The sequence below is a fragment of the Bombina bombina genome, chromosome 5 (genome assembly GCF_027579735.1).
Source record: "Bombina bombina isolate aBomBom1 chromosome 5, aBomBom1.pri, whole genome shotgun sequence".
In the NCBI taxonomy this organism is placed as follows: domain Eukaryota; kingdom Metazoa; phylum Chordata; class Amphibia; order Anura; family Bombinatoridae; genus Bombina; species Bombina bombina.
In genome coordinates, this window is record NC_069503.1 from 44,030,452 (window position 1) to 44,057,058 (window position 26,607).

At 37.7% G+C, this 26,607-nt stretch overlaps 1 protein-coding gene across 1 annotated transcript; it reads right to left on the bottom strand.

Moving 5' to 3' along the window:
• On the bottom strand, window positions 1–26,403 carry LOC128659797 (gastrula zinc finger protein XlCGF26.1-like). The gene is made up of 3 exons (XM_053713369.1): window positions 24,799–26,403; window positions 7,946–8,061; window positions 1–5,444 (listed from the first exon to the last, which is right to left on the bottom strand). Exons 2-3 carry the CDS (start codon window positions 7,962–7,964, stop codon window positions 4,117–4,119), a joined length of 1,347 nt encoding a protein of 448 aa, XP_053569344.1. The 5' UTR covers window positions 7,965–8,061; window positions 24,799–26,403; the 3' UTR covers window positions 1–4,116.
• Window positions 26,404–26,607: the final 204 nt, after the last annotated feature.

The window sequence follows — 26,607 nt, forward strand, 5'->3', positions numbered from 1 at the left end:
TTTAAATGCAAAAAGTATTTTATATTATATCACAAATTCATATACATTACATGTGCACACAATAAATAAAAACATCCGTACACACACATTCATTCATCCTAATGGGGTTCCCCCAATATGTAGCAGAGACTGAAGTGTAGGTGTGGTGCACCACAAAATAAGTCCAGAGGCTGTAGATCACAGAAGACACAAAAAGCAAATGTCAGATAGTAAGTTAGCGCAATGAATTGCGTAAGCAAAATGCAGATAAGCAAAGCTTTAGCGGATTATTCAAAAAGTTGCAAGCAAGATTTGGCAATGCAGTGAAATCGTGAGCTACAGTTCCAACCAGATATACTTGCTCTGTCAAAGGATTTTCTCAAAGTGGTGCATTCTATCACCAATATACACTTTTCCAAAATGAGAGTACACCAAGGCAAACACAAAGTCACTTGCAAGTCCCAACAAGATGGTGAATCAAGCAGGGTAGAAAAACACAGACAGGTAATCGGTAGAAAAACACAGACAGGTAATCACATACCAGCCGCAACGAGCGGCATACTTTGTTCCCAAAGCAGGGAAATCCTCATCCGTCTGTGTTACCGATTAGCATAATGGCAAGTGTTGTTTCATTTCCATGGGACTCTGCATACAACAGGGGGTCTTCCCAGCGGAGAGCAGTGGTGTAAGGTAGCGACCTACCAACGCGTCCCTGTGCGCGTTTCGTTCGGCTCTCGTGGTCGCTCGGAGCTTCTTCCGGGTCTGACGTCACTGCGGCAAACGAATCCATTTATTGGTTGTTCAAACCACATGATCTAGAGGCTTGTTTCATTAGCGTTACGTAGACGTATTCTATTGGTTGCAACAAACAGCAAAGTACAGCTGATAAGATATTAGGCAAATTCAGCTTATATTCTGTTATTTGGTAGATTCATGTAAACAAATACAGCCTCTGAAATAAATGATTATAAAGCTGCAGGACATACTATTACTACACCATTCGTTCAAAACAACATGCATTCATTTACCCTGCTAACCAACTGCAGGATATTATCACATATATTCACAGGAACTAATTAGTTACATAAGACAATTAGTTAAATGCTAAATGTAACCTAAGTTATTTAATAATTGATTATTGTACTTAGATCTCAGGTGGCCAATATCCCAAAATGTCACGGCTGTGAGCATACATTCTTTTAAATTTACAAAAAAGAAAATAGGAAACATAAAATAAAAATGATGAAAAATAATAAAAAAATTAAAAAATTAATGAAATGGAAGGAGAGTGTTAGCTCAAAAAGGAAGCAAACTATTTTTTCATTTAACCCATTTGGGGATAGGGTATTAAGATAATATATCCAGCGAGTTTCTGTAATAAAATTGTGTCAATGTCACCACCCCTCTTGCTGGCTTTTACCGTCTCAATCCCAATAAATTTTAAGCAATCTGTCCTAGACTGGTGATGCTGTGCAAAATGCCTAGCTATAGGACTGTCAATATTGAAATCTTTTACATCATCACGATGTTCAGTTATTCGAGAGCGGAACTCTCTATAAGTCTTTCCTACATAAAACAAAGGACAGGAGCATGACAACAGATATATAGCACCTGTTGTTGAACAGTTTACAAAAGATTTAATTTGGTAAGTTTTGTTGGTATTGCTTGCAAAGGTTTTTGTTCTTTTTACATATTGGCAACAAACACAATGATTACACGGGGAGCATCCCACAATTTTCTAAAAATGCGCCTCTAGCCAATTAGTGTTTCTAAAATGATTAAATTCACCCCTAACCAGAAAATCTTTCAAATTTCTAGCCCTTCGCGCTGTCAAGGGGATATTCTCCAACATGTTCTTTTAGAGCAGGGTCTAAAGAACGTAAGTGCCAATTTTTCTGTAAAATGTTTTTCCCCCAATGAGAGTTGTATCTCATGATGTATCTTATTTTATTGTCTGTTGTATCATTTTTAATCTCTTTATTTTGAAATAGGAGATCTCTTCTATTGGTATTCCTAGCTCTGAATAGAGCTCTTTTAACACATCTTCTAGAGTACCCTCTAGCATAGAATCTCTCAGCCATCTCACCAGCCTGCTTGCTGAAGATCCCTTCATCAGTACAAATTCGACGTAATCTTAAAAACTGCCCATAAGGGATGCTCTTTTTTAGATTTTTAGGGTGATGACTGGATCCCAGCAGCAGGCTGTTGGATGCAGTGGGTTTCCTGTAAACTTGGGTCACAATCAGATTCACCTTTCTGCCAACAAGTAGATCCAGAAAGCTTATTTCATTAGTATCATAACTGCAAGTTAGAAAGATATTTAGGTCATTCTGATTAAGGATAGAAACAAAGTCCAAAACCTCCTGTTCAGTACCATCCCATAAAATGAAAATATCGTCCACATAGCGGATCCAGAGGGCCACATGTGCATCAACCCACCCAGAGTGTTCACCAAACACAATGTTGTCTTCCCACCATCCAAGATGAAGGCAGGAGTAGGTTGGTGCACATGTTGCCCCCATGGCCGTACCGCGTTTCTGTTTGTAATATCTTCCATTAAAGAGAAAAATATTGTTGGTTAAAACAAACTCTAGAAGCTCAAAAACAAATTGGGTATGTTTCAGATATCCAGGCCCTCTGGTTGTCAAATATGACTTACAGGCTTCAATTCCAACTGAATGCGGAATGGATGAGTACAAAGACTCAACATCCAGGGATACAAGCAACATGCATGTGAGCTTTACTAACCGTTTTTTTTGTGTTTAACCTTTTATACTACCTCTAATTAGGGTCTCTTACACTCTGGTCTAGCTTTTTATTTGGGAACATATTTATTGAGGGATACCGATTACCTTCATTGCTCCAGTATTTCACTGACGGTCATATAATTGTACAAGGGTTTTTCTCCCCCTTCTCATTATAATTTTCTATAGTTCAATTTGTGAGCAGACTGGGTGTATATTAACCATTATTTCTCCTCTTGGCCTGACATATGTATCCCATTTACTTCGGGTGTTACTATACACTGTGAACCACTATATAATAGGTACATTAATTTCTAGGCATACCAGCTATTTTCCTACTAAGAGTTTTAATTTAAGTTTTAATACACTACACGGTTCGTTTCTACTTTTAATTTTACCCAATAAATGCTAAGTTTTATTACCTACTCGCCTTTGTCAATCCTCACCACGATATAGTTCCATTAATTGAATAATCTGAGTGCTCTGTGCTATCCATTTTCCTCTCTAATATTTTACCTATAGTAAAAAGCAGCATTACATGATATATGCACTCAATGGTATAAATATACCTAACACTTGTGCTCTTGATACAAAGGGATTTATCAGACATATAATGTTCAATTTATATATACAGTATGTGCTATTATCAGTTATTGTGGCTTTTAACTAACATGAAAACATCTAACAGACATAATATCAAGTTACAGAACATGACACACATATTACATACCCAGTATACATGTAGGTTATAGTAGCCATTTAAATTAAACTGATTATGATCACATATGTACTGGTTACTGATATTGTATCTCATTAAATAAAATCTGTTTCCCCTCTGTAATTCCTCTGGTATATAACATGTACAATACTAAGCATCTATAGCTATAAGAAAAGGTTTATCCACATGATGTGCACATTAAATATATCTCCCAGACATCAATCATTTGAGACTGATGTTCTTGTTTATATAATTCTCTAACACTTTATTCATTTAAAGACTCCTTTTTCTGTAAATGTAATTAATTTCTCCCCTATGTAAATCAAATGTACAACTCCAAACACTGGCATATTAATAAACAACACTGGGGGTGATTTGGTGGTGAATGGTTGTGTAAACTGGTCAGTATGAGGACAGATCTGTATATTTCTGTGTGGTGTTTGGATTCTATCACATTGATGTGAGAGAAACTGAGGTGCACATATATAGAGGAACAAAGGGCAGCAGGAGAGTACTTCCAATCTGGGGCTTTTATAACTGGGATTTAGAAAGTATTATTTACAATAGGATCCTTTTTGATGCTTCTATTTAGAGAGTTTGTACTCTTTAAGATAATTGTAAAATGGTTTGTACAATGTGTATATAAAATATATAAAACCCTTTTTTTCCCACTTTCTAAACATTTGAAAGGTTTCTTCCCTTGTGACTCCTTTCATGTTCTCTCAGATTACGCTTTTGTGTAAAACATTTCCCACACTCTGTACATGTGAAAGGCTTTTCCCCTGTGTGAATCCTTTCATGACTTTTCAGATCACTCTTTTGTGTACAACATTTCCCACACTCTGTACATGTGAATGGTTTTTCCCCTGTGTGAATCCTTTCATGCCTTTTCAGATCACTCTGTTGTGTAAAACATTTCCCACACTCTGTACATGTGAAAGGCTTTTCCCCTGTGTGAATCTTTTCATGAGTTTTCAGATTACTTATTTGTGTAAAACTTTTTTCACACTCTGTACATGTGAAAGGCTTTTCTCCCGTGTGAATCCTTTCATGAGTTTTTAGATCATTTATTTGTGTAAAACATTTTCCACACTCTGTACATGTGAAAGGCTTTTCCCCTGTGTGAATCCTTTCATGAGTTTTCAGATAACTCTTATGTGTAAAACTTTTTTCACACTCTGTACATGTGAAAGGCTTTTCACCTGTGTGAATAATTTCATGAGTTTTCAGATTACCCTTAAGTGCAAAACTTTTTCCACACTCTGTACATGTGAAAGGCTTTTTTCCTGTGTGACTCCTTTCATGATTTTTCAGAATACTCATATATGTAAAACATTTTCCACACTCTGTACAAGTGAAAGGCTTTTTTTCTGTGTGAATTCTTTCATGAGTTTTCAGACTATTTATTTGTGCAAAACTTTTTCCACACTCTGTACACGTGAAAGGTTTCTCCCCCGTGTGGGTCTTTTCATGAGATATGAGATTTCCCTTGGATGTGAAACGTTTCTCCCCTGTGTGGGTCTTTTTGTGACACTTAAGGCTTCCTTTAGATGTGAAACATCTCCCACATTCTGTACACATGTGAGGTTTCACAACTGTGTGAACTGTGTGGTGTTCAAGGAGATGCAAATTGCATGTGAATCTTTTCTCACATTCTGTACATTTGAAAGGTTTCTTATTTGTATGAATCATTTGGCTAGACTTAAGACTTTCCCCTTCTTTTAAATGTTTTGAAAACTCAGTAAATGTGTGTGGTTTATCCTCTGGGATAATCATTTCACTAGATAAGGCATAAATGTTGTCCTCTTGTTTGATGACTAAATTACTCTCTGTACATAATGATTGCTGCCCGGTTCCTGCCAATTCTCCATCTCCTTTAAATATCTGTTTTGATATCCCCAATGTTTGTGAATAGTCATTAGTGTCTAAGACTTTTGGAGTTTGTGGTATCATTCTGATGCTTCCTGTAGTGAAGGATGGGTATGAACTATTCAAGTGATTGTCTACATAAAAAGAAAAGGAATAAAGAAAGTTTATTCTTTAAAATGGAATCCATCGTCTTACACAAATCATATTATTTATTTACATTCCATAAAATGGCTTCTGTTTTGTATTTATTTTTGAATTGATTAACCTGTAAATCACAAATTTAAACAAAGAAAGACAAATAATGTAAATATTTCTACATTATAATAAACTAAACCACTGATTACCGATTAAAACAATTTATAGAGCCCCGTTAAATAAGGTGCAGGTGGATAATGTTCTTAGCCAGGGAAAAAAAATATATCTGTATTCTGGGCAAGATAGGTGGCATCTACCATCCTTATTTAACTTGCACAAGCAAATGCACATACAGCACTGCCCGGCTCATGCTCAACCAGTAGGGTCAGAATATGATGTCTTAATCATCACAGACTAATAATTAGTGTGAGATGTTTTAAAGGCTAAAGGAGCAGTGATCTTATGATACTTCTTCTTGTGGTTGCAGTTGTTTAATTTATATAATCAGCCAAAAATGTATTAGTTTAATAAGACTCACTGTGAAATTAAGCACACAAATCAGTGGCGGTTCTGGGGTGGGGAACACTTACTGGTGGAGTTCTGGGTGTTCCACATATGGGAACAAGGTAGGTGTAAGTGTAGTTATGGGTGTTCCATGAGTTGGGTCAGAGCAGAGGAAGGTAGAGTTGCAGGTGATCTGAGAGCCGGTGTTAAACATAGATATTGACGGCAGATAAGAGCCATAGGCCCAGCAGGTCTGCCCGACCTTACCTAACAGTATAAACTTATCTAGTTTGTAGGATAGCCTTATGCTTGTCCCATGCATTTTTAAAGTCCCCCACAGAGTTTGTTGAGGAAGTTTATTCCATTAATCAATCACTCTTTCTGTAAAGAAGTGCTTCCTCAAATTACTCCTGAATCTACTACCCTTTAGCTTGAGCTCATGACTCCTTGTTCTTGAATTTTCCATTTTATGTAAAATACCCACAGCCTCAGTTTTACTAAACCCTTTAATGTACTTGAAAGTTGCTATCATATCACCTCTTTCCCTTCTCTCCTCTAAGCTATACATATTTAGGTCATTGAGCCTATCCTGGTAAGTTTTATTTTTTAGACCATATACCATTTTGGTAGCCCTCCTTTGCACAGATTCAAGTTTTTAATATCCTTCTGAAGATATGGCCTCCAGAACTGCACACAATACTCAAGATGAGGCCTAACTAATGATCTATAAAGTGGCATAAGAACCTTACTATTTCTGCTGCAAATACCTCTACCAATACATCCAAGCATTCTGCTAGCCTTACTCGCTGCATTACTACATTGTTTACTAAGTTTTAAATCATCTGAAATAATAATTCCCAAGTCCTGTTCCTCATCTGTAACAGTCAGTAAAGTGTCATTGAGTCTGTAATTAACATTTGGATTTTTCTTCCCTAAATGCATTATTTTACACTTTGCTGTGTTAAACTTTAGATCCCAGTCGTTTGTCCAATCCTCCAATTGTTGTATATCACTTCTCATTTTGTCTACCCCCCCTGGAACATCCACTCTGTTACAAATTTTTGTATCATCTGCAAAGAGACATACTTTCCCCTATAGCCCTTTGCTGATATCGCAGATAAATATGTTAAACAAAACAGGCCTCAGAACTGACCCCTGAGGAACACCACTAGTAACAGCCCCCTCTGCTGAATGAACTCCATTTACTAAGACACTTTGTTTTCTGTCCTTAAGCCAGCATTCCACCCAGTTCACAATTTTTAAATCTAGACCAAGGAGATACAGTTTGTGAATTAGTTTATTGTGTGGGACGGTGTCAAATGCTTTGCTGAAATCTAGATATGCTACATCAACTGCTCCACCCTTGTCTAATAATTTTGTTACATAATCAAAGAAGTCAATTAGATTAGTCTGACTAAATTGTTTGTCTTTATGTAAGTCATAATTCTTTCTTTTAAGAGGCTTTCCATTAATTTCCCTACTACTGAAGTTAAACTAACTGGCCTGTAGTTGCCAGATTCTTCTCTACTGCACTTTTTATGAAGAGGTATTACATTTGCTCTCCAATCATCTGGGACAGTTCCTGTTAATAGTGACTGATTAAACAGATCAGTTAATGGGACAGTTAGCACTGATCGAAGTTCTTTTAAAACCCTTGGATGAATATTATCAGGACCCACTACCTTTTTAACATTTATTTTTGATAATGCTAACAAAACCTCATCCTCTGTAAAAAGATTACTGTTAAGCTTGTTTCTATTTTTCGTAGCATCCCTTATTGTAGACATTGTATCTTCACAATCTTTTGTGAAAACAGAACAGAAGTAATCATTGAGACAGTCTGCAATCTGCTTATCTCCTATTATTCTACCATCAACTGTTGACACAAATGTTCTTAAAAGGTGCAGATATAAATATAATAGTTTATATTTGTTTAATGAGTGATTTATTCTATTTTCCCAGTAATTAAAGTCAGCATAATATCTATTTTACTCACCTAACACATATGAGTTCATGCTGATAACAGGCTCCAATGTCTGTGCTCAGGAAGAAGGTTCCCTTATTAACTCCAGTTACATCAATACCTGATATCTCTCAGTGCTCTCGCCGTGTCTGTAAAAAGTATATTAAATGGTTTAGACAGATAATAATAAATAATGGTTCTGATTAACTGTACGTATGGTATAATTAAAGGCACACATAACAATTCATGTGATACAGATCAGCTGTTTAGGTTATTACATATGTGATGTTGATTCAGCACAAGCATTTAGTACAGTTAGCTCTGTGGGTGTTACAGTTGCACCTTAAATATTTATCTTTCCAGAACTTTACAAGTACAGTATAAGCTCAGGAGTAAACAATCTATTTATAAGTGGGAAATAACCACAACCTTACAAATATATTATAATCATTTTTTCCATTATTTATATCAAAGAGCAGCACTTACACAAATGTTAAATAAGAGTTGTTTATATGTAATTTAAATCTAATACTACAGTATTGATATTGTACTTTCTACAGATCCTCACTGTCAGACATTTTGTATTTACTAAAAATAAAATGTGTAACAAAAACCACACACAAATAGTGATAATAATACAGACCAATATGTAGTACCGACCAATATGTAGTAATATATCCAACGTGAAAAGAGTCTTTAATGGAGACAATACCACAAATACAAATAGTGATAATAATACAGACCAATATGTAGTACCGACCAATATGTAGTAATATATCCAACGTGAAGAGTCTTTAATGGAGACAGTACCACAAATACAAATAGTGATAATAATACAGACCAATATGTAGTACCAACCAATATGTAGTAATATATCCAATGTGAAAAGAGTCTTTAATGGAGACAATACCACAAATACAAATAGTGATAATAAATACAGACCAATATGTAGTACCGACCAATATGTAGTAATATATCCAACGTGAAAAGAGTCTTTAATGGAGACAATACCACAAATACAAATAGTCCATACGATGTTCCTCAGAAGGAAGAGAAAGAAACACACCATAGCATAATACTGTGTAATCTTCACTCCCCAGATGGAAGGCAGACCCAGAATACTCACATTAGTTAGAGCTTCAACAGCTCAAGATAATCAGGTTTATTGTGCAGACCCCAGGCAGACTGGATACAGACACAGACAAATGCTTAAAGGGACACTGAACCCAAAATTTTTGTTTTGTGATTCAAATAGAGCATGAAATTTTAAGCAACTTTCTAATTTACTCCTATTATCAAATTTTCTTAATTCTCTTAATATCTTTATTTGAAATGCAAGAATGTAAGTTTAGATGCCGGCTCATTTTTGGTGAACAACCAGGGTTGCTCTTGCTGATTGGTGGATAAATTCATCCACCAATAAAAAAATGCAGTCCAGAGTCTGAACCAAAAAAAAAGCTTAGATGCCTTTTTTACAAATTAAGGCCTAGATTTAGAGTTTGGCGGTAGCCGTGAAAACCAGCGTTAGAGGCTCCTAACGCTGGTTTTAGGCTACCTCCGGTATTTGGAGTCACTCAAAAAAGGGTCTAACGCTCACTTTTCTGCCGCGACTTTTCCATACCGCAGATCCCCTTACGTAAATTGCGTATCCTATCTTTTCAATGGGATTTTTCTAACTCCGGTATTTAGAGTCGTGGCTGAAGTGAGCGTTAGAATTCTAACGACAAAACTCCAGCCGCAGAAAAAAGTCAGTAGTTAAGAGCTTTCTGGGCTAACGCCGGTTCATAAAGCTCTTAACTACTGTGCTCTAAAGTACACTAACACCCATAAACTACCTATGTACCCCTAAACCGAGGCCCCCCCACATCGCCGACACTCGATTACATTTTTTTAACCCCTAATCTGCCGACCGCCACCTACGTTATCCTTATGTACCCCTAATCTGCTGCCCCTAACACCGCCGACCCCTATATTATATTTATTAACCCCTAATCTGCCCCCCACAACGTCGCCGCCAGCTACCTACACTTATTAACCCCTAATCTGCCGTCCGCATCCCACCGCCAGCTACATTATCCCTATGTACCCCTAATCTGCTGCCCTAACATCGCCGACCCCTATATTATATTTATTAACCCCTAACCTGCCCCCCACAACGTCGCCGCCACCTACCTACAATAATTAACCCCTAATCTGCCGACCGCAAAGAGCCGCCAGCTACATTATAGCTATGTACCCCTAATCTGCTGCCCCTAACACCGCCGACCCCTATATTATATTTATTAACCCCTAACCTGCCCTCCCTAACATCGCCGACACCTAACTTCAATTATTAACCCCTAATCTGCCGACCGAATCTCGCCGCTATTCTAATAAATGTATTAACCCCTAAAGCTAAGTCTAACCCTAACACTAACACCCCCCTAAGTTAAATATAATTTAAATCTAACTAAATTAATTAACTCTTATTAAATAAATTATTCCTATTTAAAGCTAAATACTTACCTGTAAAATAAATCCTAATATAGCTACAACATAAATTATAATTATATTATAGCTATTTTAGGATTAATATTTATTTTACAGGTAACTTTGTATTTATTTTAACCAGGTACAATAGCTATTAAATAGTTCATAACTATTTAATAGGTAAAATAGTTAAAATAATTACAAATTTACCTGTAAAATAAATCCTAACCTAAGTTACAATTAAACCTAACACTACACTATCATTAAATTAATTAAATAAAATATCTACAATTACCTACAATTAAACCTAACACTACACTATCAATACATTAATTAAATACAATATCTACAAATAACTACAATGAAATAAACTAACTAAAGTACAAAAAATAAAAAAGAACTAAGTTACAAAAAATAAAAAAATATTTACAAACATAAGGAAAATCTTACAACAATTTTAAACTAATTACACCTACTCTAAGCCCCCTAATAAAATAACAAAGCCCCCCAAAATAAAAAATGCCCTACCCTATTCTAAATTACTAAAGTTCAAAGTTCTTTTACCTTACCAGCCCTGAACAGGGCCCTTTGCGGGGCATGCCCCAAGAAGTTCAGCTCTTTTGCCTGTAAAAAAAAACATACAATACCCCCCCAACATTACAACCCACCACCCACATACCCCTAATCTAACCCAAACCCCCCTTAAATAAACCTAACACTAAGCCCCTGAAGATCATCCTACCTAGTCTTCACCATACCAGGTTCACCGATCCGTCCTGGGTCCAAAATCTTCATCCAACCCAAGCAGGGGCTGGCGATCCATCTTCCGGCGGCTGAAGAGGTCCAGAAGAGGCTCCAAAGTCTTCATCCTATCCGGGAAGAAGAGTAGATCCGGACCGGCAACCATCATCTTCCAAGCGGCATCTTCTATCTTCATCCGATGAGGACCGGCTCCATCCTGAAGACCTCCACCACGGACCCATCTTCATCCGGCGACGTCCAACTGAAGAATGACGGTTCCTTTAAGGGACGTCATCCAAGATGGCGTCCCTCGAATTCCGATTGGCTGATAGGATTCTATCAGCCAATCGGAATTAAGGTAGGAATATTCTGATTGGCTGATGGAATCAGCCAATCAGAATCAAGATCAATCCAATTGGCTGATCCAATCGGATTGAACTTGATTCTGATTGGCTGATTCCATCAGCCAATCAGAATATTCCTACCTTAATTCCGATTGGCTGATAGAATCCTATCAGCCAATCGGAATTCGAGGGACGCCATCTTGGATGACGTCCCTTAAAGGAACCGTCATTCTTCAGTTGGACGTCGCCGGATGAAGATGGGTCCGCGGTGGAGGTCTTCAGGATGGAGCCGGTCCTCATCGGATGAAGATAGAAGATGCCGCTTGGAAGATGATGGTTGCTGGTCCGGATCTACTCTTCTTCCCGGATAGGATGAAGACTTTGGAACCTGGATGGATCGGTGAACCTGGTATGGTGAAGACAAGGTAGGATGATCTTCAGGGGCTTAGTGTTAGGTTTATTTAAGGGGGGTTTGGGTTAGATTAGGGGTATGTGGGTGGTGGGTTGTAATGTTGGGGGGGGGGTATTGTATGTTTTTTTTTACAGGCAAAAGAGCTGAACTTCTTGGGGCATGCCCCGCAAAGGGCCCTGTTCAGGGCTGGTAAGGTAAAAGAGCTTTGAACTTTAGTAATTTAGAATAGGGTAGGGCATTTTTTATTTTGGGGGGCTTTGTTATTTTATTAGGGGGCTTAGAGTAGGTGTAATTAGTTTAAAATTGTTGTAAGATTTTCCTTATGTTTGTAAATATTTTTTTATTTTTTGTAACTTAGTTCTTTTTTATTTTTTGTACTTTAGTTAGTTTATTTCATTGTAGTTATTTTTAGATATTGTATTTAATTAATGTATTGATAGTGTAGTGTTAGGTTTAATTGTAGGTAATTGTAGATATTTTATTTTATTAATTTAATGATAGTGTAGTGTTAGGTTTAATTGTAACTTAGGTTAGGATTTATTTTACAGGTAATTTTGTTATTATTTTAACTAGGTAACTATTAAATAGTTATTAACTATTTAATAGCTATTGTACCTGGTTAAAATAATTACAAAGTTACCTGTAAAATAAATATTAATCCTAAAATAGCTATAATATAATTATAATTTATATTGTAGCTATATTAGGATTTATTTTACAGGTAAGTATTTAGCTTTAAATAGGAATAATTTATTTAATAAGAGATAATTAATTTCGTTAGATGTAAATTATATTTAATTAGGGTTAGGGTTAGACTTAGCTTTAGGGGTTAATACATTTATTAGAATAGCGGTGAGCTCCAGTCGGCAGATTAGGGGTTAATAATTGAAGTTAGGTGTCGGCGATGTTAGGGAGGGCAGATTAGGGGTTAATACTATTTATTATAGGGTTAGTGAGGCGGATTAGGGGTTAATAACTTTATTATAGTAGCGCTCAGGTCCGGTCGGCAGATTAGGGGTTAATAAGTGTAGGCAGGTGGAGGCGACGTTGTGGGGGGCAGATTAGGGGTTAATAAATATAATATAGGGGTCGGCGATGTTAGGGCAGCAGATTAGGGGTACATAGGGATAATGTAAGTAGCGGCGGTTTACGGAGCGGCAGATTAGGGGTTAATAATAATATGCAGGGGTCAGCGATAGCGGGGGCGGCAGATTAGGGGTTAATAAATGTATGGTTAGGGGTGTTTAGACTCGGGGTACATGTTAGAGTGTTAGGTGCAGACGTAGGAAGTGTTTCCGCATAGCAAACAATGGGGCTGCGTTAGGAGCTGAAAGCGGCTTTTTTGCAGGTGTTAGGTTTTTTTTCAGCTCAAACAGCCCCATTGTTTCCGATGGGGGAATCGTGCACGAGCACGTTTTTGAGGCTGGCCGCGTCCGTAAGCAACTCTGGTATCAAGAGTTGAAGCTGCGTTAAATATGCTCTACGCTCCTTTTTTGGAGCCTAACGCAGCCTTTATGTGGACTCTCAATACCAGAGTTATTTTTATGGTGCGGCCAGAAAAAAGCCGGCGTTAGCTACGCGGGTCCTTACCGACTGTAAGGTGTATAATCCCACGGGGGGGTGTCAGCGCAGGCCAAAGCCTGGGGCCTAGTGTACCACCTGAGGCATATGTAGATTATCTGATAAGGGCCCCTTAGAATGACTCAGACCACGCAGCATTATGATCGAAAGCCAATTCTGTTTATTGCACAGTGCAAGCCTTTCTTATAGTGACATACAGGGTTAAGGGGATGACACGTTAGGACCGCGTCATCTTACACAGTTATACAGAGCAATTTACAAGGAAAAACTGGAACATGAGTTTCTCATAACAATATTTACAGTCATAACAAACTACCATCTGCAGAGACAACCGAGTGTCTAAAGCCTCTTGTTTACATTATCTTATTCTATCTTACTTCTAGGCATTAGGCCAGGGTACATTGGCAAGGCCGAATAGCTAAAGAAACTCATAACATGCATATAATTCTCACTGCATAATACCCCAGTATAATAAAGTCTATTCATTACAAAATGGCTGCGAGGAACAAGATGGCTGCGAAGAACAAGATGGCTGCCATCAGGTTCATATTACCCCTAACACCGACAAAACTCTAAATCTAGCCGTAAGATAGCAAGAGAACGAAGAAAAATTGATAATAGGAGTAAATTAGAAAGTTGCTTAAAATTTCATGTTCTATCTGAATCACAAAATAAAAAATTTGGGTTCAGTGTCCCTTTAAGCAAATGAACAATTTATTAATAACAAAAGCTAAAGTTCTTGTAGATCACTAAGGGTAACAGGAACAAGCATACACAGATACTATGCGTGTGATAGTCCGTTGTTACAGACCGCATGAAGCTACACACTGTATCTGTAGTCTTTCTGTACCGGATAGGTACCCCTCCTTGTGACCAATTTGTACAATGCTTAACAGGCTCTACATTTTGCATTTGTCATGTGCTCCACCCCAGTCCTTTAAATTCTCTTGGTCAGTAGTGAGTTGTCTTAAATCACACTGCAAGGGGGTGGGGGGGGATTCAGAGAGACAGGCTTTAACTTTTAATTGTTTTCTAGGACAGAGATAAGAAAAGGAAGCCTTTGTGTTTACATAGATTGATAACATAATGAGATATGATCTCTCATCAAGCTCAGCCCATTTAAAATGTTCATAAAGTATATAATAACAAAATCAACAGATGCAAACTATCAATACAATTAGTGAGGCACCAACATGGAAATTCTGGATGTAATGTCCTTACATAGCAAACATTAACTCTTTATATGAATGATGCACTTGCAACTTCTAAATGTAAACTGGCACTTTATTTACTGGATGACATCAGGTGCTCCTGTAAGAAAAAATGGTTAAGCACATCTAATAAAAGCATATGTTTTTAAATGCACATATTGTGGAGTGCTGCCAAAGTGACCAAAATGTATATAATAATAAGAGCAGGTATTGGCGCACCTCAAGACACATGAGACCACAAATTATTTCACATATTTTAACTTTTTTCATTTTTTTCATTAATGCTGCAAAAATTGCCTTCTTAATATTTCATAATTTTTAAAAACATGTTTTTAAATAAAGATGGGATCTTAGTCACACAATATGGCCAGTCACCACTTTCAAGGTGTCCCAAAAGACTGGTCTTAACTCTAAAATTTTAGCCAAACTAACCTTAAAGGCCCACTAAACCCAAAATCTTTCTTTCATGATTCAGATAGAGAATAGAAATTTAAACAACATTACAATTTACTTCTATTACTTATTTTGCTTCATTTTTTAGATATCCTTAGTTGAAGAAAAAGCAATGCACATGGTGAGCCAATCACACAAGGCTTCTATGTGTAGCAACCAATCAGCAGCTACTGAGCATATCTAGATATGCTTTTCAGCAAAGAATATCAAGAGAATAAAACAAATTAGATAATAGAAGTAAATTAGAAAGATGTTTAAAATTGCATTCTCTTTCTAAATCATGAAAGAAAAAATGTGGGTCTCATGTCCCTTTAAGAATACAATTCTAATATATCAAAATAGAATTTCCAATCTCTCATCCAGACTGCATGGGATGAGGCTTTCTGGCTACATGTTATTACACATACTTCAAACTTGTTTCCCAATGCTGCAAAAAATGTCCTTTTCAACACCTCTTAACACTATGAAGTTAGCCAATAGAATTCTAATATACCAAAATAACATTCCAACATTACAATACTATACCTCTCATCCAGACTGCATGGGATGAGGTTTTCTGGCTTTATATACACACAGTTAAATATCTGTGTCAGGAACACACCTGAACTGGGTGGAGTGCTTTAAACCAAAGGGCTTTGGTCAGTGCTCCTGTAGATTTGCACACAGTAATATGGATAGATACACATATATAGTTCTTTTATAATGAATGGCTGCTGCACTCCTTATATTAGCAGTCCTGTACACTGTGTATGCAGCACTATAGTAATCCAGGGAAACTTATAACTGTATAACTGTAATATAACTTATAATGTGTAACTGACAGTTCTTACTCTTCCTGACTGGCTGATGCTGTATCCTCTGCAGTGATCTGTAGCTGACATTACACTTATTATTATTATTAGCACTTGTCAGATTCAGTCCTTGTACTTTATAACTGCATCACAAACTGTCACAAGATGGCTTCTCTGACTGTTCTGATTCTAAGCACAGCCCACTTGATGACATCATCTTTGTATGGAAGCCTCAATGTGCCATCTAACCAAACCAGGAAGTAAGCACAACACTACATGGACCGAAACCGAACCCGAAAATCCGGGATGCACTTGGCCGAAAACTGAAACCTATACCGAAAATTAAATTTATCAAATTATTTTCAAATATTTTTTTTTGCATAATTAGACTATTTAATGAAAAGCCCACGCTTTTATTGAAAGTAACACACTAAATTTGGACAAAAATATCTTAAAACAATAATATGCTACACAATAATTTTACCAGAATCAGATTTAACAGTTTTTTTACCAATTATCCAAAAAAAAAAAAATAGTCCTAGAAAACTCATTATATTCAAAACAGTAAGTCAAGTAATGAACTTTAACAGAAGCTCTAGGTTAGCATCAAATTTGAAACTTGTTACACAAAAATTTTACCAAAAATAACAGGCAAAAAAACCCGAAAACCGAAATAGCCAAAAAATGCCATTTTCGGCCGAAACGTTTCTGCGGCTGACATTTCGGTGCATCCCTAAATACAATGTAATAAAACGTACTATGAATTTCTAAAGAACAGTAGATTTATTACTGACATTTTGTTATGCACCTGTGTCATGTGACAGCGATCATTCACTATGGAAGCTCACAACACAGAGATTAACTACCTAGATGTTACATTGTTGGCTAACATAACTACCAACAGGATTGAGACTCGTACATATCGCAAGCCTATAGCGAAAAACAACCTTCTTCATAGTTCAAGTAACCACCCTAAAAATATGGCTAGAGCGATTGCCAAAGGGCAATTTATTCGAATGAAGCGTAATTGCTCAACAGAGGCTACTTACTATGAAGAATGTGAGAGACTAAGCAAAGATCAAATACAGAGAGGTTACAGTGCAAAGATTATCTCAAAAGCATGTAACGAAGTAGACTGTATTCCTAGACAGCAAACTCTAGAAGACAACATTAGAAATTGCCATCACATAACCAAAAGTAATAACCAGGTAACTTTTGTCACAAATTACAGTGACCAGTACTATGAGATCTGCAAAATTGTCAGAAAACATATGTCAATTCTGCTAGCTGACACAAAGCTTAAAGGAGTAGCTAACCTAGGATGTAGGTTTTCCTATCGGAAAGGAACCACTCTGGCTAATATTTTGTCACCTACAGTGCTCCCAAAAAGAAGTGGAGGTAGTAGCTGGCTTACACATAGAGATACTTTCAAGTGTTGAAGCACAAGATGTAAAGCTTGTGATTATATCTTAGTAACCCCCCATTTTGAATCATATAGAACAGGCAAAATATATAACACCTCACAATGTATAAATTGCAGCATGTCTTATATCGTCTACCTTATTTCATGCATTGAATGTAAATTGCAATACGTGGGCCTCACCACTAGGGAGGTGAGGTCCCGTATTCGTGAGCACCTAAGCAATATCAACTGTAAAAAAGAGTGCTCGGCATTGGCAACACATTTTATACATAGACATGGCCAGTCAGTCAATACCTTTAGATGGCAAGCAATCGAACTGGTTAAAAGTCCGAAGAGGGGAGGAGATAGATACAAAGAATTAATTCGTAGAGAAGCATTCTGGATATTCAAACTTGAAACCAGATATCCTGGGGAATTCAACTCTGTATATGATATCGTGAATCATTGGGAGAGATAAGAGATATTATTAAAGTGGTCTCATCACCAAAAGATATCATAACATATGGTTTAGCCCCACCTACATTAAGCTGAAAATTAGTAACATGTCCATTATTATGTACTAAAACTCACACATTTAAAAACTTGAGAACTTAAGACTAGCCAGCTAATATGTAGCCCAACCCCCCCCCCCTCTTCCCCTTGTATAAAATAATACATTCTATTTGTCAATTGATATATGGCTTCTACTAACAATACAATCTTTTCAGTTTTCAGCTCTCTGAAAATATTCTAAAAATACTCCAGAATAGGAGATTATAGAATAAGATGGTTGTCGAGTAGTCTCCACTTATTAACACATTCTCTCTGCACTCATGTTCTCTAAAAGTGTTAACTCACAGATGTAACTTATGGTTACAATATCCTGATATCTTTCATATATAAGTAGTCTCCGCTTATTAATACATCTTTTCTGCACTAATGTCTCCTAAAAGTGTAAACTCACACATGTAACTTAAGGTTACAACATGCTGAAATCTCTCATATAAAATAACACTATCCGGTTGTCTACAAATTCGCGTAATATAGTGAATTTAATTTGTAGTCTTAAGAAGTATTTATAGTTCTTAGTATTATTTTATGACATTGATAGTTTATTTTACCAATCTAAAATAAGACCCATATTTGGGTAGTATTCTTAGTAACTTACGAAGTTTTCAGCTTAATGTATGCAGTTTTACCTTATCGTCACAAAATATATGACAACGAGTTCATTATATAACTTACTTAGTATTCAAAGTTAGATAACATAAACCAATATGGAGTACATTGGAGTATAAAGCAATTGTATCACAGCATCTATACTGAGCAATACTATTATAGTTAATCCTATGCAGTTAATGCATCCTTTAATTTGTTGAGGCTCCCTTTAGAGTTAGTCCTATCATTGTCAACGAAATAGTGAAACATATCCCTGATCCCTGACAATGTATCTACAGCAAGTCTGTGTTTTATTTGTGTGCACACATAAATTTGGCATATTCAAAGATTTGAGTTAAGCAGTTGTAAAGACACATTGTAGTGATATATCAATCGCTACTTATTTACATAGCGTTGTTTCATTTCCAGCTAGAGTGCTAGTTAAGGCATATCAACTAATATAAATATTAACTAAAATGTACTCAAAGGGTAAAAATCCGTCTAACTTGCAAGACTTCAAATAATGGACAGGTGTAGCTTGTGCCTCTAACAACATAAGAGTGAACAGGATATCCCTCACAGTCATGTGTGAATACGGGGCAACCCGAAACGCGTCCTGTGAGGATGTGTGTCTAACCGTTCTATTTTTTTTTAACCTATTGTTCTAGTTGTGTTTGTACCAAACCCTCATTGGTGATATATTTTAAGCACATCTTCAAATAAAGGATTCTCTTTTTAGCCGCTCTAGCCTTTGCTGTTTGCTTTACCTGCCTGATTTTGGACGGCTAATGGGCTAATGGATCCGGTAAAGGTGTCAGGGCTCTGACAAGCATATTGTGGAAGCGGCATTGAAACACAGGGGAGGTATCATCTACACCCCCGACAAGAGCCAATCAGCAGAAGGAGTAAAACACAGAACGTGTGATCCAAGTAAGGTTTTCTGGCTGACCGGTAAACTGCATTATCGTAAGAAATGTGAGTGAACTTTCTATTTTTATTTTCTAAGTGTGCCGCTTACCAATAATGATAACACTGACCCTACTGTTATAAGACTGGGATCTATTTACAAGCGAAGGGGTATACTTTAGTGCTATGGCTCAGCATGTTTGCACTCAGCGATCAGCCAATAACAGACTCATATCTGTATATAATATAAACTTGTGCACATGCTAAGTAGCAGCTGGTGCCACATAACCTGTATCATGTGACAGTGATCAGCCAATAACAAACTCATATCTGTATATAATATAAACTCGTGCACATGCTAAGTAGCAGCTGGTGCCACATAACCTGTATCATGTGACAGCGATCAGCCAATAACAGACTCATATCTGTATATAATATAAACTCGTGCACATGCTAAGTAGCAGCTGGTGCCACATAATCTGTATTTTATAAATATTGTGTGCAATTTGTTCTGCACCTGTATCATGTGACAGCGATCAGCCAATAACAGACTCATATCTGTATATAATATAAACTCGTGCACATGCTAAGTAGCAGCTGGCGCCACATAACCTGTATCATGTGACAGTGATCAGCCAATAACAGACTCATATCTGTATATAATATAAACTCGTGCACATGCTAAGTAGCAGCTGGTGTCACATAACCTGTATTTTATAAACATTGTGTACAATTTGTTCTGCACCTGTATCATGTGACAGCGATCAGCCAATAACAGACTCGTATCTGTATATAATATAAACTCGTGCACATGCTAAGTAGCAGCTGGCGCCACATAACCTGTATCATGTGACAGTGATCAGCCAATAACAGACTCATATCTGTATATAATATAAACTCGTGCACATGCTAAGTAGCAGCTGGCGCCACATAACCTTTATCATGTGACAGTGATCAGCCAATAACAGACTCATATCTGTATATAATATAAACTCGTGCACATGCTAAGTAGCAGCTGGCGCCACATAACCTGTATTTTATTTTTTTATTTTTTTTAATAACTTTATTTATAGTAATAGGATCCATTACACTCAAACAATTGGTACAAAGAAATAACATGGATACATTTGGAACGATTTGATCTGATGAAGTATGCATACAATCAGTGTCCTTGTAAAACTATTCATAACATACATCACAGTCCAAACGTCCTTTTTGTTTCTGTTGTAGGAATCATAGTACAACAGGTAAGTATCAAAGAGCGGTCTGGATCCCTTTTTTTCAATTTTATCAAGAAAACAAACAAACAATGCAGAACATAAACAAAATTATAACTTACCCACAACAACCCCAGACCTTCCTCCGCAGACCAGGACCCGAGATAATAGTGTATGATTTATTTAGAGAGGGAGGTTAGTTAGAGCAGCTGGAGAGACACCAGTTACCTCTCAAATTTCCTTTAAGGATATAAAGGCTATTTCTAAAAGGATAGATTACTCTGTCTCTGACGGCTGTTGGTAAATTTAATAAATATGGTTCCCATTTATGCAGAAATCTTTTAATTCTCTTTTCTGGATCCCCCCTAACAGCTGCTTGTTCAATTAACATTTGGAGGTGATTTTTTTGTTTTAAATGTTGAAAGGGGGGAGATTTATTCTCTGCCCAACCAGACAAAAAACTGCCTTGCAAGGATAATAACTTTAGAAATGAAGTCGTCAGAACTGTGCTTCTGTCCCCCTGAAATTAGGAATATAATTTGCTGAGGAGAGAAACGTATCTGTGTCTTAACCAGTTTAGTTAACCAGAAGGCTATTTTGTTCCAAAAACTAGACAGCTTGGGACAACTGAAAAACAAATGAATCCAGTCTGGAGAGGGAAGACTACATTTCACACAGATGTCTCTGGCTTCTGGTATCCATTTAGAACGCAAATTGGGAGTTATGTATGCCTGTTGTATGATTTTTAAATGTGTTTCCCTCAGGATCGCTGAGATAGTTATAGACTGGATCTTGGTCAAGCTGGCCTCTATCCCTTCCTCATTTATTGCCAGATCTACATACCCCGACCACTTGGATATAATCCTTTGCTCTATATGGCCCTCACAGCGCTGGAGTAACAGATTATAAGTATTAGCAATAGTATAAGATCCCATCCTAGCCAAAACAAACAATTTATCTATGTTGGTCACGTCAGTGGTTAGCGTACCCTCGGATTTCAGCTTAAGTATGTAATGTCTACATTGAAAATAAGCAAAGCTGTCAGTGCTAAGGAGATTAAACATTTTCCGTAACTCCTGAAAGGGTATAATATCTAAAGTCAGCGGATTAATTAACTGTCTGAGTGTGATAAATCCTCTCTGCTGCCATATTCTAAATGCTTCTGTAGTGTACCCCGGGAGAAATTGTAGGTTACCTTGAGTTGGCAAGTATTTACTCACAGTCTTTTGTATACCACAGAATTTACAGATCCTATCCCAGGCTCTCAGGGGGTCCCGATACAAAATATGTGTCTGTATATATATTGGCAGGGAGGAGAGATCTGCATGTGGGATAAATTCGATGTTTATTGGATTGATTAGACATGCCTCAAGAGCAGGGATCGTAAAGTGATTGTTTCCCACAAGCCAGTCTATTGTTAGCTTAGTCAAAGTCGCCCAATTATACCATACAATATTTGGAAGCCTGAGTCCTCCTCTACCGAATGGCATGAAATGAAAGGATTTCCCTATTCTAGGCTTTTTCCCCTTCCAAATGAAGCGTCCCATAGCAGCCTGTAGGGAATTAGCATCTCGACGCGTGATGAGAAGAGGAAGCATCTGCAACTGGTATAAAAGCTTAGGGAACGCCACCATTTTAAAAAGCTGAACTCTGCCTGAGAGGGAGATTGGCAACTTCGCCCATCCAACAAGCATCTGGATAACCCGTTTAACAGTGTCCCCGTAATTTAGTTGGTATATTTTGTTAGGATTAATATGTATGCAGATGCCTAAATATTTTAAAGAGCCATCCATAACTCCAAGGCCTCCATATTAAATTGCAGTATTTTGTAAGTTTTGCAACCATGTTATCTCTGACTTGTCTATATTGACCTTATAGCCCAAGAAGGACCCAAAGTCATCAACCAATGCCAAGATTTTACCCAGATTAGCACCTGGGTTTTCTATGAAAAGTAACAAGTCATCCGCATATAATGATAAATGTTCTCTGTGACCTTGTATATGAAGACCCTCAGAGTTCTGCTTGATATGGCAAGACAGAGGCTCTATAGCCAAGTCAAACAACAAAGGGGAGAGTGGGCAACCCTGTCTCATACCTCTTTGCAACACAAAAGAAGATGAAAGACCTCCATTAATTATCAAAGCAGCCTTAGGAGTCATGTATAGTCTGCGGAGAAACTCTGGAAAATGCCCTACAAAGCCAAATCTCTCTAAAGCAGTGTGCAGGTGGTCCCACTCAATCCTATCAAAGGCCTTCTCGGCGTCAAGTGCTAAGAGACAAGCGTCAGGGAGGCGAACTGGCTTAGTGGCGTGGATATTGTACCAATAATGGGCTGTAATTGCCAAAGTTTTACGTATATTAGTCACAGATGAACGGCCTTTAATAAAGCCTGTTTGATCCGTATGCACTATGGAAGGCATAATCTGAGATAATCTGTCTGCTAATATTTTGGTCAGAAGTTTATAGTCTCCATTGAGTAGAGAAATTGGACGGTAAGAGGCAGTGTTAGTAGGGTCTCTGTCAGGTTTGAGTATTAAGGAAATATTGGCCTTAGAGAATCTGCTGTTTATCATCGTAGTTCCTTGTAGGTAGGCTGTGTACAGTGAAGAGAGAATGGGCGCTACATCGTCACTTAGCAATTTGTAGTATTCTGAAGGTAAGCCGTCTGGTCCTGCAACTTTCCCTAGCTTAATATTGCGTATTGCTTTAATAACCTCTTGCACACTAATCTTATCATTTAAAGATGTCTTTTGTTCTTCAGATAGGCTAGGGAGTTTTAAAGAGTTCCAGAAGTTCTGCTTTTTGTGTAAATCCATTGCTTGACTAGAGTACAGGGAAGAGTAATAATTCACAAATTCAGCCATAATTTCTTTAGAATCTGAAACTAACTGCGTCTGGGACTTAATGGCTGAGATATAAGATTTCGGTTTATAGGCTCTAACTATATTTGCCAGAAGTTTACCCGATTTGTTCCCATGCCTAAAATATCTCCCTTGTCTGCATATAGAAAATCCAAAATCACGCTGTGCCAAGAAGGTGTTCCTAGCTAGCTTAAGGTCATAATAATGTCGCCTAGTTAACGGTGTGGGAGTAGCTAAATAATTATTATATGCATTTGTGAGGTTAGCAAGAAACTCTTTGTCAATCCGTTTGAGGTTTTTGTTATGATGAGCAGTAAAGGAAGTAATGCATCCCCTCATCACTGCCTTTGAAGCTTGCCAAAATAAGTCTGGGTCATCAATGTGTTGTGTGTTATCTGTCATATAATGTGTTCAGGAGGTTTGAAGATGTTTGCGAAACTCTACATTACTATAAAGGTACAAGGGAAACCTCCATGCTTTACTTGAAGTAACGGCAGGAGCAGGTTGTAAAATCAGTGAGATCGGGGCATGGTCTGAGATTGTCACTTGGCTTATAGAAGTGCGGGGGATCTGAGGAGTGAGAATCTGAGAGGTCAGAAAATAATCTATCCTAGACATTGAGTTATGCGACTTTGACAAAAAAGTAAAATCTCTATCGTCAGGATTACAGGATCTCCATACGTCTGTTAAGTCCAGTGTGTCCTTAAATGACTGAATTAATGCCACCTCTCTTTTATATCTAGTCAAGTGTACCCTAGCCTTTTTAGACAAGGTCGGGTCTTGAAATCTATCTAACGGTAAGGCCTGAGCCAAGTTAAAGTCTCCCCCAACAATGTAAGGAGCATCATAGGATGCCAATTTTGCCAACAAATTAGTCCAGAAGCTAGGGCCATATTCATTGCAAATTGTGTATGTGAAGGAGTCTACTTGTAATAACGCTATGATATACCTACCCTGCTTGTCTACTACCACCCGTGTAAAAGATACTGGAAGACCCTTACGCACCAGAACAGCTACCCCTCTCTTTCTACCCTCTGTAGGGGAATACAATATCTGCCCAACCCATCGACTTTTCAATTTCTCATGCTCTTCCATGGTTAACTTAGTTTTCTGTAGGAGCGCTATGTCTGTATGTAAATTTTTTAGCTGTTGCAAGATCATGCTCCTCTTTGCCGGAGACGTAATTCCTCCCACATTCCACGAGGTCACCTTAAGAGACCTAGCCATGTATGGTTACTATTAAGGCAAAGGGGCGTAAGATATAATTGTGCATAGGAAATGGCCATAAATTACAGCTGGTGTAATGGGGGGAGGTGGGAGTATAACCCATGATTTCAAACCTGATATGTGGAGCTGAGTGAAGTCTCGGAGGGTCGCAGTCTGCGGAGGTCAAAACATCATGTAGCCAGGATTTTCCTTGGTACAAATGAAAGAGAATAACAGCTGTAAAAAAAATACAACCATGTGTGGTATGTCGTATCAAAGTAAGCAATGTATATCACAGGTTTAATCTTTAGGCTTAACCTCTGCCAGGGATATTCTTTTAATGAGGTCTGGGCAAGGTATATGAGACTAAATGTAAGGAAACACACTGAATCTCTAAGAGGATGATATATCTGGGTTATGCATGGGGACTGATGAGCCAGAAATATAAGGCACACTGTATGATATAACGGCAAGCAAAACTGAACATTAAACTGTGTAGCTCTCTCCAATAACCAATCAGCAGAGAAAAAACATGGTAAGTACCGCCCACTCTTTAGAGGCTCCAAGGTACATGCTGCATTGCCACCATAGGAGATGGCGAGCGAGGCCCAATTAGGCTCACCCACCTTTCGGGGTAGCTCATGTGAATAAAGATTATATGCAAACTCAGTCATCTCCCTGGTGTAACTTGCAAGTATGGTACATAATAAACCTATCACTGAAACTTTATATAGCAATAAAAACAATAAGAACTCCTGTATATGAAGGTTACTATACATTTTGTGGTATTAATAAGGTAAAACAGTGCTGCTACATATACTTAACCATTGTCCTGCCTCCTTTCAGAGGTTAAGTAAGCTTGGACTGCAGCTGGTGAGTTAAATATCTTGGGCCCTGAAGCCGTGAGCAGTTTCAGCTTAGCTAGATATAACAGGGCAACCTTACATCCCTGCTCATGAAGTTGTGAGCAGAGAGGAGAGAATTCCTTGCGTCTTTTTGTTACATCCATTGAAAAATCTTGGATCAACAGAAGGCATCGATCTTCATGTGTGTGTTCCTTAATATTTCTGTAGGCTCTCAGTATGGCTAATTTGCCTTGATAGTTCAAACACTTAAAGATGACTTGACGGGGTCTTTCCTTAGAGTTCTCTAGGAATCTGTCTGGGCCTATTCGATGGGCTCTTTCAATGTCTAGGGGTTGGTAATCTGACGACATTTCTAGCAATTTGGGCAGTGTGGATGTCACAAATTGCAGTAAGTCTTTTTCCTTGATCGATTCTGGCACTCCCACTATCCTCAAGTTGTTTCTTCTGCTGCGATTCTCAAGGTCTTCAAACTTGTCCTGCAAGTATTGATTTTGTTTCAGGAGGTTTTTGAGAGAACTATTTGATTCTTGTTGCCTGTCTTCGACCTCTGAAATTTGATGTTCAGTAGCAGTGAGGCGTGTGGAGAATGCTCTCATCTCACTTGTGATTGTATCCACCCCAGCCTGCAATGAATCCATTTTTGTCAGAAAGAATGTTTTAAGTTCTTGTAATAGAGATCCATGGTCATTTGAGAAGCTTCTGCTAGCATCCATCTGAGATGGTTCACCAGCCTGGACATCAGCGACTGATTTAAGTTTTCTATCTTGTGTCCTTGACCTATGGCACATGGTGTCTGTTTTAGGCGGAGACAGCCTTGGGAAATAATTGTCAACTTTCATAGAATCCCAGACAAATGTATGCTGGATCTAGAAGTTCTTATAGTAAATGAGGTGTTAATACCAATGAATCAATGTATGTTCCAAGAAACAGCCCAGTATCTGCAACTATTCAAGAAGGCAGGCATCACACAAAAGAATTGTGCATAGAGGTATAGCTTGCAGGTCACAGCCCAGTTTAACATATACGGTAAATACCAATCAATGAAAAAGGAAACACATTAATCATGTATAGGCTCTT